The 16,402-nt window shown below is 41.7% G+C and overlaps 1 protein-coding gene across 6 annotated transcripts; it reads left to right on the forward strand.

The window, feature by feature from the left end:
* Positions 1 to 323: 323 nt before the first annotated feature.
* On the forward strand, positions 324 to 16,312 carry bif (protein phosphatase 1-binding protein bifocal). Of its 6 annotated transcripts, none has more exons than XM_089474360.1 (7): positions 324 to 521; positions 2,294 to 2,591; positions 4,164 to 7,390; positions 9,599 to 9,772; positions 11,535 to 11,841; positions 12,714 to 13,349; positions 15,166 to 15,307. In XM_089474360.1, exons 2-6 carry the CDS (start codon positions 2,312 to 2,314, stop codon positions 13,307 to 13,309), a joined length of 4,584 nt encoding a protein of 1,527 aa, XP_089330486.1. In that variant the 5' UTR covers positions 324 to 521; positions 2,294 to 2,311; the 3' UTR covers positions 13,310 to 13,349; positions 15,166 to 15,307. The 6 variants fall into 6 exon arrangements, with proteins under 6 accessions (XP_089330486.1, XP_089330485.1, XP_089330488.1 ...); XM_089474359.1 differs by lacking the exon at positions 15,166 to 15,307 and adding an exon at positions 14,518 to 14,735; XM_089474362.1 differs by lacking the exon at positions 15,166 to 15,307 and adding an exon at positions 14,518 to 14,735 and having other exon boundaries at positions 12,714 to 13,028.
* Positions 16,313 to 16,402: the final 90 nt, after the last annotated feature.

Below are 16,402 nucleotides of genomic sequence, written 5' to 3' on the forward strand. Positions count from 1 at the left end.
ATACAGTGCAAAAAAAAAAAAAAAAAAAAAAAAAAAATGGTTCGTCTTTATTTATTAATATATAAAAAGGAAAGAGAAAAATGATAGCATTCTAATTATATTCGGATTGCTATCAGCTCCTTTTTATCGCTTTTTAGGAAATGTTTATATTATTTATTCAATGAAAAGTTAGTACAAAAATATATGCAATATACTAATTGTGTGTTTATTTAAATTAATTTTCTGAATTAATCATATAAAATTCATTTGAAGTCCATCTACTATCAAAATGTATACAAAGCCGACTATCGATAAATAGCTCGATAGTTTTGCGTGTAAGACAACACTGCTCAGTTGCTCCGAGCATTTTAGCGCAGTGAACGGCGACTTAATTGCATTTATACTGAGTGCAGTGCAAAGAAAGTGCGCGTATATAATATTAATTTAAGGAGCTGCTTATCAATTACATCCATGCACACGACTATCAGACATATGAGCTCACATACAAGTTAAGGGCCTACCACACTGAATCGGACGCAAAAGTAAGCAACTTCTCAGCAAATTGTTTATGTTTATACTCGCATCTGTGTGCGTACGTGCGTGTTCATGTGTGTGTGTGATGCGTGTGTAAATAAACAGAGCCCGGCTCTTGGCCGTCAGCACTGACTAATTTGAATACCAGCCCATTGGACATTCCCAAAAAGGGGGGCTGTTCATTAATTTGCAGGCTACCTATGCTTTTTGTGTTCTTTGTGCGGCTTTTGTTTTGTTTTTTTTTTTTTTTTTTTGTTAGACGCTTTCTTTTCAACCCGACGCCAGACAGCAAAAGTTGTTTCACCCATACATTCAGATCTATTAATGTATGTATGCAGGCATCTAACTCCCTGTGTATGCTTGTGTTTGTGTGTGTGTGTGTAGCTCAAAAGTTCTTGCAGCTTGTAAAAATCGATAATATGCACAGCCCGCAGCGTCGCCGCTGCCGCTTGTTTACTTTATGCTTCGTCTGCGATTTGCAGCCCCTGCTCCGCTCCTGCGCTCTGCACCCTTGCACACACAGGCAGAAGTCATACACGGATACACATGCTCGCACGTACACACACACACACAGGCGAAAGTAAGAGGCAAATATGAAAAACTATGATTTAAGCTGAGCTCAATTTGACACTTGCCGCACGCTCTCTTACTCTCGCTGTCTCGCTCTCACCTGCTCACCCACTATCATTACCCTTCCCTCGCTCACACGTTCACAGAAGGAACGATCGCGAGCATAGGAGAAAATCAATGCCCAAAAGTGAAGCAAAACGAAATGAAAAGTAATTCACTTGCATTTTTATATATTCATATTTTTAGCTTATTCTTCATTTATGTTCTGCTTCTTCACCGTTTTTTTTTTATTTTTATTTTTTTTAATTATGCTTTATTTTTTACACAATGAACAAATATTGAGGTTTCTTTGGTTTTTTTTTTTTTTTTTTTGCTTTTATTGAAAAAGAAAACAAATACAGTTAATCCAATTAACGCAAAATGCAAAGAGTGTAGCGCACAGAATGAACCCGACTTTTGCATACGCTGCACAAGAGGGCTAAAAAAAAAAAAAAACAAATAAATTATTTAATGAACTAAGAAAAGTGAAAATTAATTCTATAAATAATGAAATTGACAATAACAAAATTGAATTTTACAACATTTAAGTGATATACTCTTTATTAAAATTTGATAAATATATATAATATAAATAATATAATAAAATTAATAATAAATATATATAATAAAATTACAAAATAAATAAATTTATGTGTGTATTTTTCATGTATGTATTTTTTTATTTTTTTTTTTTTTTTTTTTTTTATTATTATAATGTTTTTGGTTTATTTATTTTTGTGTTTTTGTATTCATGCATTTTCGTACATTTTATTTTATTTGATATTTTGATTGCTATTTAATGACTTCGCGAAACTCCTACTACTCTAGACTTTCTCGCTGGCGCTAGAGCTCCAGCCGAGTCGTGCTGGTCGCAGTTCAGTTTAGGGTATCAGCTGGGTCAATTGAGTTAATGCTTCGCTTAGGCCCGCACTTTGGTAGCGGAATGTGGAATGCATTGCATTTGGCATTGTCAGAGCCGCGCTTCAGTTTGTCGAGTCGAGCGCTTGGGTCGAGACGTCTCTGTGAACGGTGAACGGTGAACGGTCAGCGGGCATCGGGCACGGGATATTTGATTTTTTTTGTTTTGTTTTTTATTTGTCTAAACTGTTTGAATAACCTCGGAAGTCCGTTGGCTGATGCGATGCACTAACACACAGAATGCCAATTGCAGCGTTAAATTTAGCCAAAAATGTCATCGCTGGAGCCACCGAAGCGACCCACATTGCATTTAGCTGCGGACGTTCCTGGAACTGGAACTGGGTCGGGAACTGGAGCTGGAGCTGGAGCTGAGATCATGTCGCCAGCTACGACTCCTTCGGCGAGCTTCCTGCCGGATATGCCGCAATGGAAGAAGGACTTGATACAGCGCCGCAAAACGAATGTGGCTCGAACCAATGCCGCCGCCAGCTCACCCACCTCAGCGGTGCCAACAGCTGATGGCAGTTGTGCGGCTTTCACTGAACCCGCAGGTGAGTTCAAGCATGTCAGGTGCTTAACCTGAGTTTTAGCTTCAGCTATATATAGATATATATGTATGTATCGTATTTATATAATAGTCTTCGAAATCTTGTAACTTTACAAAAGTTTTTGCTAAATCCTATAGATTGAGTATATCTGGATATATATAAATCAAATTTTCATACTAGAGTCTGAAAGGACTTCAGTTTGCATCAAATTTATGTATTTTCATATACTAATATATAACTATGATGTTGGGTTAACTACGCGAGTATCACCAGAATTAATTAGTCATACCAGATATTATATATCCCGATTGTTCCAAAAACTCGATTAGACAAACATTGAATAAAACCAATGTACTCTTCTCGTATTATCATACCTAGAAAATCAAATATGAAATCAAACTAAAAGGCTTGTTTGCAGTAACTAGAAATAAATACAAAAAACAGATATATATATATATATATATATTCAATTGGTTTTTGATTTTCTGTAATTGAAGACGATTCGTTCGTTCAGAAGAAAAAATATGTAGAAAAGGAAAAACAAATTGGAGGTATCGATATCGATTCATGAAATCGCAAATGTGCTGAATGTGGCAATAGGCAGTTGCAATGCCATATGCATATCTATGTATATAATATGTATGCTTACATATATACATAATGTGTATTATATCCATATCAATATCTTTATATAGTATGTGAGATGTGTAAGCTTGCGATTGGCTTTGCAGCTGGGGTGTATAATTAGCCACGTTAATACGTTGAGCTGATTAAGAAATGAAATTACAATTATTGAAAGCTGTTTGCCTGGTTCGATGTTATTTCACCTGTGAATATCAAAAGTCCCCACAGGCACACACATGCACAATTGGTTTTACTATTGTGAGTAATCGTTTATCGATAACAATTGCGGTGACAACAGCGAGGTCTGTTTCGAAATCCTTTATTCATTAGCAAATGATTAACAATCAAATCAACAGCTATAATTTTATTAGGTGCACCTATTACGACACATAAATTAGTTTGATACAGGGTATAATGCCGTCTGGCATACCCCGTTGTCTAGCATGCATTTCCTAGCACAATAAAGAGTAACAGATAGTCAAATACGCTAAACTGATGAAATGTATTTATGTATATATTGTAAAGCTCTACAGGGTATACAAGGATACAGGGTATCCGCTAATAGGGAATCTGATACAATCTACTAGCATCAATTAGGGTATCAGCTAGTCCAACATACTCTAAATGGGTCGTTCAGGGTACCAGAGAGTCCAACACATCTTTACGCTATCAATCAATATTGAGCTCTGTACCACCACGCAGGGTATAATGCTCAGTCGTGCCCACCCAATGACAATGACTACCCAAACTCGTATTTGCTTGTACCTGCTCTTATCGAATGTTATCAATTGTTAATTGAACTAGAAGTCAAAGCAACCCATTGTTGGTTAGTCACAAACGTAGGAAATAGAATCTATAACATATTATATATATACATATCACTCCATAGTTTTTAGTATTTTGAATTTGTCATCAATTTGGACTCTCGTTTTATGGCCAATTCAATTGCAGATTCAGGTGCAACTGACGGCAGCCCAGCCGCAGCGTCAGCCGCAACACCAACGACAACAACAACAACAACAATAACTAGTCAGCAGCAGCAGCAGCATGTGAAACGAAATGTAAGCCAAACATACCAGCAAGCAGCAGCATTTAAGACTTCACCAACAACAGAGGAAAAGTCTGAGAAATGTTTTATTGGAAGTGGAGGTCATCAGACGCTTCCAGCAGAAACAGCAGCTACAGCAGCAACAGCAGCAGCAGCAGCCCAAAGTACACAAGGCAAAGACTTAGCCACGGCCTTTTCAGCCGAAACGGCAGCATCAGCATCAGCATCAGCATCAACAGCAGCAGCAGCACCACCACCAATACCAAAGCAGCGATCAAGTTTATTCAACACAAGAAGTCAATCAACTGGCAAGGAGCAAGAAGAGATTCTAAATTTGGATGCCAGAGAGCGCGAAAGAGAGCGCGAGCGAGCGTGCGGAGAGCGTGACGTTGAGGTGAATAGCGCTGCCGTTGGCATGGCATATGCGAGCGGGCGCTCTGGTGAAGTTGAAACTGGCACAGCGACAACTGGAGCATTAACAGCAAAAGGCAGCAACAATAACGGCAGCGGCGGCAGCGGCGGTGGCGGCGGCAGCGGCAGCGGCAGCGCAAATGTGAAACAAACGACAGCAACAACGGCGACTTCGTCGTCGTCAGCAAATCAGTTGCAAACGAAATGCAAACCAGGCCAGAGCGTTGCTGAAGCAGCGCTACATAATTTTAGCAACACTACGCCAATTATAATTGATAAAAATTGTAAAACGAAAATATCCGATAAATTGCAGAGCAACAAGTTCATTAAAAATCAACAGCAGCAACAGCAACAACAACAGCAACAGCAACAGCAATACCAGCAATTGGAACGCCAAACGGCCGCATCGCCCACAAAAGTAGCGGTAAAAACGACAATGGTCGCCATGCAAGAAATGAAAAAGACAACCACACAAAATGGCCAACAGCGTCATCATCATCATCATCATCATCAACATCATCATCATCACCATCAGCAGCAGCAACAACAGCTGCATTTAAAGAGCGCCGACGCCGACCTGGACGTCGGCGTTAGTGCGCTGCCAACGCTCTTGGATACCGTCGATCAAACTGAGGAGTTCAGCTATGGACCCGGCATTGTGTCCAAGCTGCGCTGCCGCTATCTAAATCTCGCCCTGCGCTGCGAGTCACGCCAACAGAGCCAAAAGCAGCGACTGCAGCGCTCCACCAGCCTCAATACGCTGCTCGATCGCAACGACGACGACGCCGAGGATGATCAGCATCATCATCATCATCATCATGCGCAGCAACAGCAAGTAAACAGCGACGCAGGCGCAGTCAATGCTGCAGTCAATGTGAATGTAACGCGCAGCGCTGCAGCGCCCCCCATACTAAGCGCCAAGCCAGCGAGCAGCAGCGGTTACATTAAAAGCGTGAATGTCTTGCATCAACAGCAGCAGCTACGCCAGCAGCAACACCAGCAGCAACAGCAGCAGCAGCAGCGGGCGACGCAGGAGCAACAGTCAGTGCAGTCGCCGACGGCGACGGCGACGTCGCCGCTTAACGGTAACGGGCTGCGTTCGCGTCACTTTAAGCGCGGCAACGAAGTAATGAAACGCGCTCGCTCTGTCGAAGCGCTGCTCTGCGAGAAGTCGCCTTGGAATACGCAGCGCGCCAGTTATCAGGCATCGGCTGTGGTTAACAGCAGCGCTATGTCGGCTGCTATCACTGGATCAGGCGGCGCTGCAGCTGGCGTTGGAGTTGGAGCTACCATCACTGCCCCCGGCACGCCCACCTGCGTCAGCATCGAGGATAAGATTCACAATGCACGCGAGCGACTGCACAGCGGCACCGACGCCACGCCGCCTAAGCGTCTGACCTCCATCATCGATGACACGGAACGTCCGCCTCCGGACCTCGTCAAGCAGACCCTCAAGATGTTCGAGGCGAGCGCCAACCGACGACCTCGCGCCACCCAGCGCAGCAACGGCGTCGGCGGCGTTGCCAGCAAAGTGGCCAACTACAAGTCGATCATCAAGGAGCAGAAGCCACCAAGCAACAGCACCCTCGGCGGCATCAAGCGGGATGGCGTCGCCACCGCGAGCGCAACACCGTCGACTGGAGCTGGTTTCGCTGCGTCGACGCCTAAGCAGCGCGTCGCCAGTGCCGTCGTTCCAGACATCATACCCAGGCAGCTGGAAACCTACGATTCGCCTGTGACGAACATAAGCAAAATGCTGGAACGCATACACTTGGAAAGCTCATCAGCGACGACGGCGGCGTCGGCGGGAACGGCAGCGCAGCCAGAGTCCGGCGTTGGGGTGGTTGCGGGCGGCAGCAATCAGCGCTTAGTCAGCGATCAGCAGCGCACGCAGGCGGCAACTGACGAGCCCGACGACGATGACGACGACGGCGGCAGCAAAGACGAAGCGAACGACGAGGGCAACGAAAATGACGTCGACAACGGCAACGGCAACGGGGACGGCGAAGTAGCAGCAACAGCTGAGGCTGAAATTGACGGCGACGATGTTTGCAATGGCGATAAGTTAACAGCAGCGGCGTCGACGGCAGCGCAGCAGCTGGATGAAGCAGGAGGCGTTGGCGTTGGCGGCAGCGCCCAGCGTTCATTTGCTGTCGCCTTGCAAGAGAACGCACACGCTTCCAGCCCGAGTTCCAGTAGTCGAAAGCTTCCGCAACGTAGAAGCGATAACAGTGAATCCACAACAGCTGCAGCGGCAGCAGCAGCAGCAACAGCAACAACAACAACGAAGCAAATTGGTGTCATCAGGCCGCTGCTGAATAATTCGAGCAGCAGTTCCGGATGCGGTACGCCGCTAACCAGTCGCGAGATTGAGAAGAATCGCATTAATGAGATGAAAAAGTCAACAGCATTGGCTGCAGATGCAGCTGCCGCCGCCGCCGCAGCAGCAGCGGCAACTAGTCTGGATACCGTGATAAATACAAACACCAAGGATGGCTGCGAAACGGACGCAGCGAGCAGCGGCATTTCGCCCATTTGGCCGTTGCGCAAGCGCCGTCAGCCGACAGGTGGCGCCAATGGAAGCAGCGGCGTAGGCAGCAGCTCCCATGCGGACAACAACACCTCCATGGTGTTTAACTTTTCGAAAAGCACCAAGGAGGTGCCAGATTATATTGAAAGCGATGTTGTGATCTACAGACGTAAACGGGAATTGCCAAAGGTGAGTAACACAGCACACAATCCCACCACACCCCGTTACGTTGGCCTAGACAGCTGTTTGCTATTGCTTTCATTGCTTATCAGCAAACCATCGCCTCCTCTCCCTCGCACCCACACATACACAAATACACAAAGGCCAGTGCTGCCCAGCTATGTATGCCTGGAATGCGGCGCCGTTGCGCATTATTCATGCTTATTTTCTGTATGAATTATTATATTTCTTCTTAATCTTTGCAAGCCCCCTTGCACACACTCACAAACACACACATACGGCCTCACATTCGCACGCACACAGTCTTGGCTTAACAAGGCCCCCAATACAACCATATACAATTTTTGTTTGTGGCTTGTACTTTTCGCTTGCCATATAAACAAATGCGAAACAAAGCGCCCACCAACAGAGAGCGAGAGAGTGAAAAAGAAAGAAGCGGTAGCGAGTGAGAGAGCATGGAAGATCATGCGCATTTTGGAAAGTTTAACAATAGCAACAAAATGTTAAGAATGTCAAAACACTGTTTTGCGCTTCCATTGAAAACTAAACTGTAAAATGTCACATCAAGCGAATCCTGTTTAGAAAAGTTTTAATTTCAGCTAGAGATGGCAATGTGTTAATTTTGCACACGAAATGTATGTACATTTTATTAGTTAATTCTGAGAGCATGTAGTTTAATAAGTCTTTGTTTAATGACATTAAATTTGTTTTTGAAAAAAGTGCCTATTACAAGAAATCACGACAAGTTGCCAGCTCTAGTTTCAATGTTAAATATCGTATTAAAGCATCTGAAATTCAATTCCTTATATGAGTGTATACATGTGCACATTTATACATACACATATGTGAGTGTACTACGCGTGACGCAGACGCGGCTTTCCGAGTGACCTTCTAAATGTTCAAGAGTGATGCGCACCCCATGTGAGAGGCCACAATGCCGTCGTCTGAGCTTTCTCAAGCTTGACTTCTGAACAGGGAGCGTCATGGAAATTGCTCAGATACATATGTATGCTTAACAGTGTTCGATAAATTGCGAATTATGCAAATGTTGTGTTGATCAATTTCCAAGCATGCAAGCATACATCCATACAGTTAAGTGGGTGTGTGTATTCCAGACTCTTTGTTTAACATTAAAAAAAAAAAAATGTGTTGGACGCGCTGTTGCTGCTGCTGCGATTGGCAAATTCTTGCTCTTGTTGCCTGCGACTGCATTGCACAAACCCGTTCTTGTACATACAAACATACACATACATATGTATGTTTGCATATGTACCTATGTACATATGTATACACATATTACGATATTTCTTCATTTGTTCTTTGCTTCCTGCTACTACACTGATACATACATACATGCATACACATGTGCATGTATGTACATATAAATATACGCATACACACATTCATTCATGTGCATGTATGTACATGGGCTAAAGCAGACAAAGATATATTATGACTTATGAAGGAGAGCATTGAACGAGCGGAGCGCATGTTGAAGCTCTTTGGTGTTGTGGTGAGTTGCTGTTGGAAGAGGTAGAATCAGGGGGGAGAGAGGTCTGCAGGGCGCTTTGGCTTACACAGCTGTTTCTGAACGCAGCTGTGTTGAATAAAAGTGCTCTGCTCAACGCAAAGCTGCCTGCTGCTGCTCTCTCTGTTTCTCTGTCTATTCCGCGCTCCCACTCTGCCTTTCATGTGCAAAACAAGCGCTCGCTCTTTCGCGCTTGCTATTGACAATAGTAAACCCGTTTTTGTGCCGCTCTGAACTCAATTTTGTCAATTCTTTTTTGACGTTCAATTCTGGTTGCTTTTGCTTTATGCCTTATGTTGTTCTTCTTATGTTTGTTGTTGACGTAGTTTTTGTTGGTCTCTTTATGTATTCATGTAGGATATGTAGGCATATACATACATATATACTCGTATATACATACATGCATGTATTCATTTGCTTTTTTTTTTGTTATCTGTGTCTGAAGTTTATTATCTCTTGTTCGGTATATGTATGTATGTGTGGTCTGTCCATTAGGTTCTGTGTCCGACATGGCGAGAAATGGGACAGCTGTGATTCAGAGCAAACGATATCGGCCTCGAAACAGCTCTACTCCCTTCCATCGCTCTTTTCCTTTCTCTCTCTGTCTCTTTCTCCCTCTGGCTATCTACAAACTGAGCTTTTAAGATATTTCATTTGAATCGAACTTTTCGTTAATTTTCACTTTCCAGCCAAATGAACCGGGCTTCGTGTTATTGGGCGACCTTTCGGTGGAGACATCGACAGACACGGACTACGATGATTACTCCATGTGCCCGCCGTCGCCCTGCGATGTGGAGTTCGAGAATGCGAATATTGTGATCGACGGCAAGTCCAGCATACGACAGAAACCCAAAGATTCATCGGTGAGTATAAACAGCCCCCCCTCCCCTCGTCCTCCACACATTCACCTTCACCATGCACACATGCATCCATATGTATACACATGCGGAAATGCATTTCATTTCATACAGCCAATTATATGCCTCTTCGTGACTAATGCATCCATAAGTATACATATATGCACACATACATATGTATATTATAGTACGTAAAACTACTGTTAGTACGTAAGGCATGACTAACAGTTCAACACTCACCAAAATACTTGAGTATTTTCTGATTGTGCAGGTTCTTTTTTTGTATTTTGTTTGGCAAGGATAAGATAAGATTATTTTTGTTGTACAGTGTGCGTGCGCGTGTATGTGTGTGGGGCTACCAATATTAATTGTAACGAAGTCGGCGACTCTATTTTTTTATGATTGAAGATTCTGTCGCATTGTAATGAAAACACAGTCTTATCGCATATCAAATCAATTTGTAGAGTATTATAGTATAAATTAATGGAAACCGCGTCAAATCAGATAAAACATTTTATTTTTAAATAAAATTATAAAGAAATCGAAGAACTAATTGATAATATTTGATCATTTTGCAAATTGAGCTTCTCCTAACTGTTCGCTGTGCACTTAAGCGTGCTTTCACTGTACTAGATTTATCAATTTGTGGTAATCTGTCGTTTGTTCTTCTTTTATATATATATATTTAAATTGCTGCAGTCTATTGGCCTTAATTTCACTTTCGTTTTTTTAGCTTTTAATCGCTTTAAAAAATAAAAAGCAACAAACAAACAAACTGATGCAAAACAATTAACAGCAATTATTTCTTAAAGCTCATGGGGTCAGTGTTTTATTTATTTTATTTCAGCTTTTTTTTTTTTTTATAAAAATTTCCTTTTGTGATTTTTGTTTTCCTATTGTCGAAAATGTTGTTTTGCTCGCTTATTGCATTAAGGGCATAAAGAAGCTTACGAAAATTTACTTGAGCCACTTTCATTTGCTTTGTTATTGTTTATCATTTTTATGCGTTGCTCTTCGACACGCTCATCTCCAGCAGCAGAAGCAGCAATACAAAAGAGCGGAAAAAGCACTAGAAGAAATGTTAACTGTAGATTATAAATTGTTTACATGCTATTAGCGCTGTTAACATGCTGTTAATCTATTATGTTAGTTGCAGCGCTGAACAGCTGAGAGGATATTTGACTAAATGAGCGTCAAGTAAAAGCCAGGAAGTGACAGATGAAGAGCAAGAGAGAGCATTTATTGATTAAAAAATCTTATATTTTTGATTAGCAGTCAAGTCTTATAACCGTTAATGCCCAGATAAGAAAGTGAAACTGAGAATAGTCTCACATAAGCATATGTATGTTAGGGTATTTCAGCTGGCGACTACAAGCAGCATAAACTATTCTAACTAGTTTTATTGTTATTGTTGATTTTTTTTATGTCTTTTTTTCATTTCCTTGTTGCGTTATCATATTTATTTATTTGTGCCGTCGCTATTAATCAAAATGCATTAAAAGTGGCTTTTGTTGGCGATCTCTCTGTAGGGGTGAAGCCTGACATGGTGCCAGGGGAGAAGTTTAGGTAGGCTTGGGCTTGGGTGCGTTTCATCAATGTGACAGATATCATATATATGTACATACATGCATATATACCTACATACATACATAAACATAAAATACATATGTATTATGTATGCGTATATATGTATAACATTTTACATTTATTTTATGTACAAGATATGCATATGTATAATAAAATTTCGTTGTTTTTTTTTTTTTTACAGTTCCGCGTACAATTTAACGATACGTTAACTTCAACGTTTGAATATCCCTCCGAGGCATCACAAACCGTTGACGATCAGCCGTATGCCGATCCCTACGGTAATGTGACCAAGCATCATCAGCTGTTCTATGAGGAGCATCTACGCATGCAGCATCAGCAACAACAGCAGCAGCAGCAGCAACAACAGCAGCAACAGCATCATCATGTAACAGTTGATGAGATAATTGAGCTTCCGACAGCATCAACAACATCCTCGACGTCGCATAAAACGTCGGCGACCAGCGCAATGCTGGGGAATTTACCATTAGGTGAGTGTGGCAACCCTGTCATGTACATACACCCTATATACACACATACATACATATGCACACATACATATATAGTATAGATATAAATGCGTGTGTATGTATGCGTGTGCATGCTTACCAAGAGCCGCAACTATCTCTCTCTCTGTGTCTTTGTCACTCTCTGTCTCTGTCTCTCTCACTCTATCTTTGCCTTTGTGTCTATACATATAAACACAATTGTAAGTATGTATATTTATATATACATACATATATAGATCTGTCTTAGTCGTAGTGCTGAGCTCTTGAGTTTTAACACCTTATTGGCGCCATCTGTGCGGGGGATTCAAATTGACAGCCATATACACATTAACACGTTCTCTACACACGCACGCAGCATCCTGTTATAGCATACTCACCACACCTACTCATACTCAACGCACACTTGACCACGCATACGATCCAATTGCATATGCATGCCTGCTGATTACAGCAACAGCAAGAACAGCAAAAACAACAACATATGTATCTCTGCACTTTACAGAAAAGGCCACTGTTACAGTTAACATAGCGATTGCCGCTAACTGCAATTCTACTAGCATGTCTTCTAGGGACTGCTGTCTAGGTCATGCCAGGGCTGCATGCTGCTGCTGGCAATTGGCGCTGCCACCTGGCCGGCAGCTGCTCAAAAGATTCCGAAAACTAATTCAGCTCTTCAGGTGGGTGTTGTGCACTTACGTTGAGCTACTCAAGCAGCCAGGCACCCCCTCAAAACCACGCCCAACTATCTAGCTACCTCTAGTTACCGCCCCACTGCAGTCCCAACTATGCCCCTTGCACCACATACACAGCATCAGCTGTTAGGATTTCTATTTAAGGATCACGCATATTTGCAGATTACCCAAGTTTAGGGAGGGGTATTATCTTGCAACAGTCTCAACCACAGCCAATGGACGCTCAGCAGCCGCATCAGCAGCAGCAGCAGCAGCAGCAGCAACAACAACATCATCAACAAGAACAGCAGCAGCAGCAACCACAGCTACAACGTCGTAGACCTTCGGTTCTATTAAAGCCGCAGTATGCGTGCTTTCTGCAAAATGAAGCAGTGACACCTGTAACACATCTGGCTAAGCGCAAAGCTGCCTCATTCTCGCATGCCGCCAAGCCGCAACTCCATCTGCAACTGCAACTGCAACCGCAACAGCTGCAGAGTAAATATACCAAACACACTCTAACAACAACAGCACCAACAACGATAGCAACGACGACGTCAACAACAACAACAACTGCCTGCAGCTATGGAAGTTGCTTGAGTCGCCGTCGCGCCAGTCTGCCCTTAGCTACCCACAACCTAACGACGTCATCCCCGTCGTCAATTTCGTCGTCGTCGGCGTCGTCGGCGTCATCGTCGTCGTCTTCGCTAGCGCTACCCAACGCATCCAACGCCCTGCTGCAGGCTCGCATTCCAGGCAACACGCTCTACTATGTCTAAACTGTCTTTGCTCTCCGTTCCATCCTGTCTCTTGTGAAACGTAGGCAAACTCAAGCTTTTTATTTGTACTCGTTGTGTAAGCCCTGCTCCCACGTCCTTCGTCCTATGCACTCGCTGCTCGCTATGGTTGTGGCCCAGACCCGATTCCAGTACGGTTCAGGATATATATTTTGTACTTATCCAGCCCTATTCCCAGGTTACCAATTGGTTAAAACATAACGAGCTGCTGCGCTACTCGTCACTCGCTAAGGTTGTGGCCCGGATCCCATCTCCTCAAATTTGTTGTATAGATTTTGTGTACGGATAGAGATACGACCCAGCTACAACTCGTTGTCCCCTCACTCGCTACTCGTTACTCGTACCTCCTGGGGAGCTAATATAATCATCCATTTGGATTTAACTGTATTACACAACTCACTCGCTACTCGCTACTCGTTTTGGTTGTGGCTCAGACCCTTGTACATGTAGTAGTAGTTCTTACCCAGCTCCTGCTTTGGCAAAAACACAAAAATACGTGCCCTGTATAGCTTGTACTTACTCGCCAATCGTTATTTGTTACTCGTTCTTCGCTCGGTCAGCCCCATATACATTTTCTCGATTTGTGTTGCTCTTACGTTTACTCGCTTGTTCGACATATCTTGGTACTCGTTACTTGTTACTCCTTGCTATGGTAAAGGCCCTGTCTCGCACACACTTGGTTCCGCAATCCTTTAAAGAATAATAATATTATCGCAATAAGCCATTGTCCATTCGTTACTCCCGACTCGCCATTTCTCATAGATTACTTAACCTTCCCTAAGCACTTCCCTCAGCCTGTTATGCAGAAATAATGAGTTACCTGGCCACTCACTGCCTCAGTTTCCCATTACTCCTGCTTATCATAGTAATATATCTTCTACTGAACTAAATGTTTTCATTTCTCGAAACTATTGCACTAACACCTATAATATTTCAAAGATGTGGCAGCACTGAATAAACATAACATATGCATTAAGTTGGCTGCAGCACACATAATTCGAATTTAGCTCACATCTATGTATATATATATTACTAATAACTGCCTGGCACTTTTCGTATAGCTCTATAATATCTCAATATAACTAATATTAACTTTATTTAAACAAGAATTCCGTTTTTTTTTTCTCTATTCCCTTCTCACTTACTCACACCTCTTTCCCTCTCTTGTGTTTTACTAATTTCTTTTGCAGATATTATTTAAAACTAATAACATAATACTTACAAATAATATCTATAATAATAATACAAAAAATAATCATAATATGATTTACATATGCAAATGCATATATGTATGTGTACATACGTATATGTGTATGTATATAAACATCAAAGTTAAAAAGAACACCTAAAATCAAATGCAAAAAAAGAAAAAAAAAAAAGTGAGGCGGCCAAACCAGGTGCAAAGCAACGTCTCTTCCTCTCGCACTCTCACGCTCTCGCTCGCACACTGAAGCGCTGCTGTCAGTCTGACAACAAAAACAATCAAAACAACAACAACAACATCGGCAACAGCAACAACAACAACCTATTCACGGTGTTGGCTAACGCAGAACTGAAGCCTAATAAAACCAAAACAAAAACAAACAAAAACTAAACTTATCGCCAATTCATATTAATCTCCTAAGGTAACTAACCTCAATTGAAGACACACTCACTCACACACTCACACGCACACGCACACTCACACTGACACTTTGAAATTTGTTTCACTTTAATTTGCACATTCTGCAACACTGGTGCACACATTCTGCTACTAAATCAATTAATTCGGCTTCAGTAATTAATCGTTTAGCTGTGAAAGCCAATTCCATTTGGATTAATCGATCTCTCAATTACAGGCTCTACAGCTTTGGGCTTTTACACCCCCGTCAAGGCGTCGCCCATGGACAGCTTGTTCCAACTGGGCGTGACCCGCTCCCCCAGCGCTGTCGCCACAAACGGTGGCAGCAACAACAGCAGCAACTTCAATGGCAACGGCAGCATTGTGGGCATTAGCGAGGGGCTGCTCAAGGATGGTGAAAACGGCGAGAGCGGAGTCAAGGATGCCAAGGATGCGGCTGGAACAGATGACGATGTCGATGACTTTCTAACAGCGGGCGGCATTGTCTATAGCGAAGGCACTCAGAAAACTGATTTATTGTACTGAAACTCCGAAGCGAACTGAAGCGTGTCCCCCCACACTCCGTTTCGGTCCTGATCCTGAAAAAAAAATTTGAGAAAAAGAAAATACGTATATATATACATAGATATTATTTATAAGTCGTAGGCCTAAAATTCGTTTGCGAAGAGCAAAATCAATTATTTTTTTTTTTTTTAACATATATATATACATATATTGTCTGAAATATACATGCATATTATATATATATGTAAACAAAATGCTATAATATTATATATATATATTATTGTAAATGTATCTTTGGCACTGAGCAACCGTTATTTTATTATTATTATTATTTTTTTTTTTTGCAAGTCTATTTGTATTTTGTATTCGATTAATATATTTTTTTCTAGTATGTCTCTTTACACATATATATATATAATATAATGATATGTTTACTTTTGATTGTGTACTTTAAAAAGGAAACAAAAAATGATAAAAGAAAAACAAATATTGTAAACACCGAGGTTGAGCCACAGGTAATTAACAACCACATCAAGCCCCATTGTGGAGTATTAATAAACCATAAGCATTAAGTAAAAAAAAAAAAAAAAAACAAGAAAAAATAAAACAAAAAATAAAAAACTAAATTGTTTCTCATCAAATTTCGAACCCTAAAAAACAAAAACGGCTTCATTAAAAAAAAAAAAAAAAAAAAAAAATTGTATACATTTGCCTCATCATTATTACCACCTTAGCGACTATTTAATATTTTTTACAATTGTACTCCATTCGAAAAAAGCAGCATAAACAAGTAAATATACATGTATGTCAAATAAACGGAAAACAAGTAATTGCAATGAAATTCAAATTTATAATTCAAATTTCAACAGTTTTTTTCTATCCATGGTGGCAACACTGGCCCTGTTGTCAGATATCGCTCGTGCTGGATATCGCATGCATGCGATAACATT

The sequence above is a fragment of the Drosophila arizonae genome, chromosome X (genome assembly GCF_054131065.1).
Source record: "Drosophila arizonae isolate 15081-1271.41 chromosome X, UAZ_ARI_1.0, whole genome shotgun sequence".
Classification (NCBI taxonomy): Eukaryota; Metazoa; Arthropoda; class Insecta; order Diptera; family Drosophilidae; genus Drosophila; species Drosophila arizonae.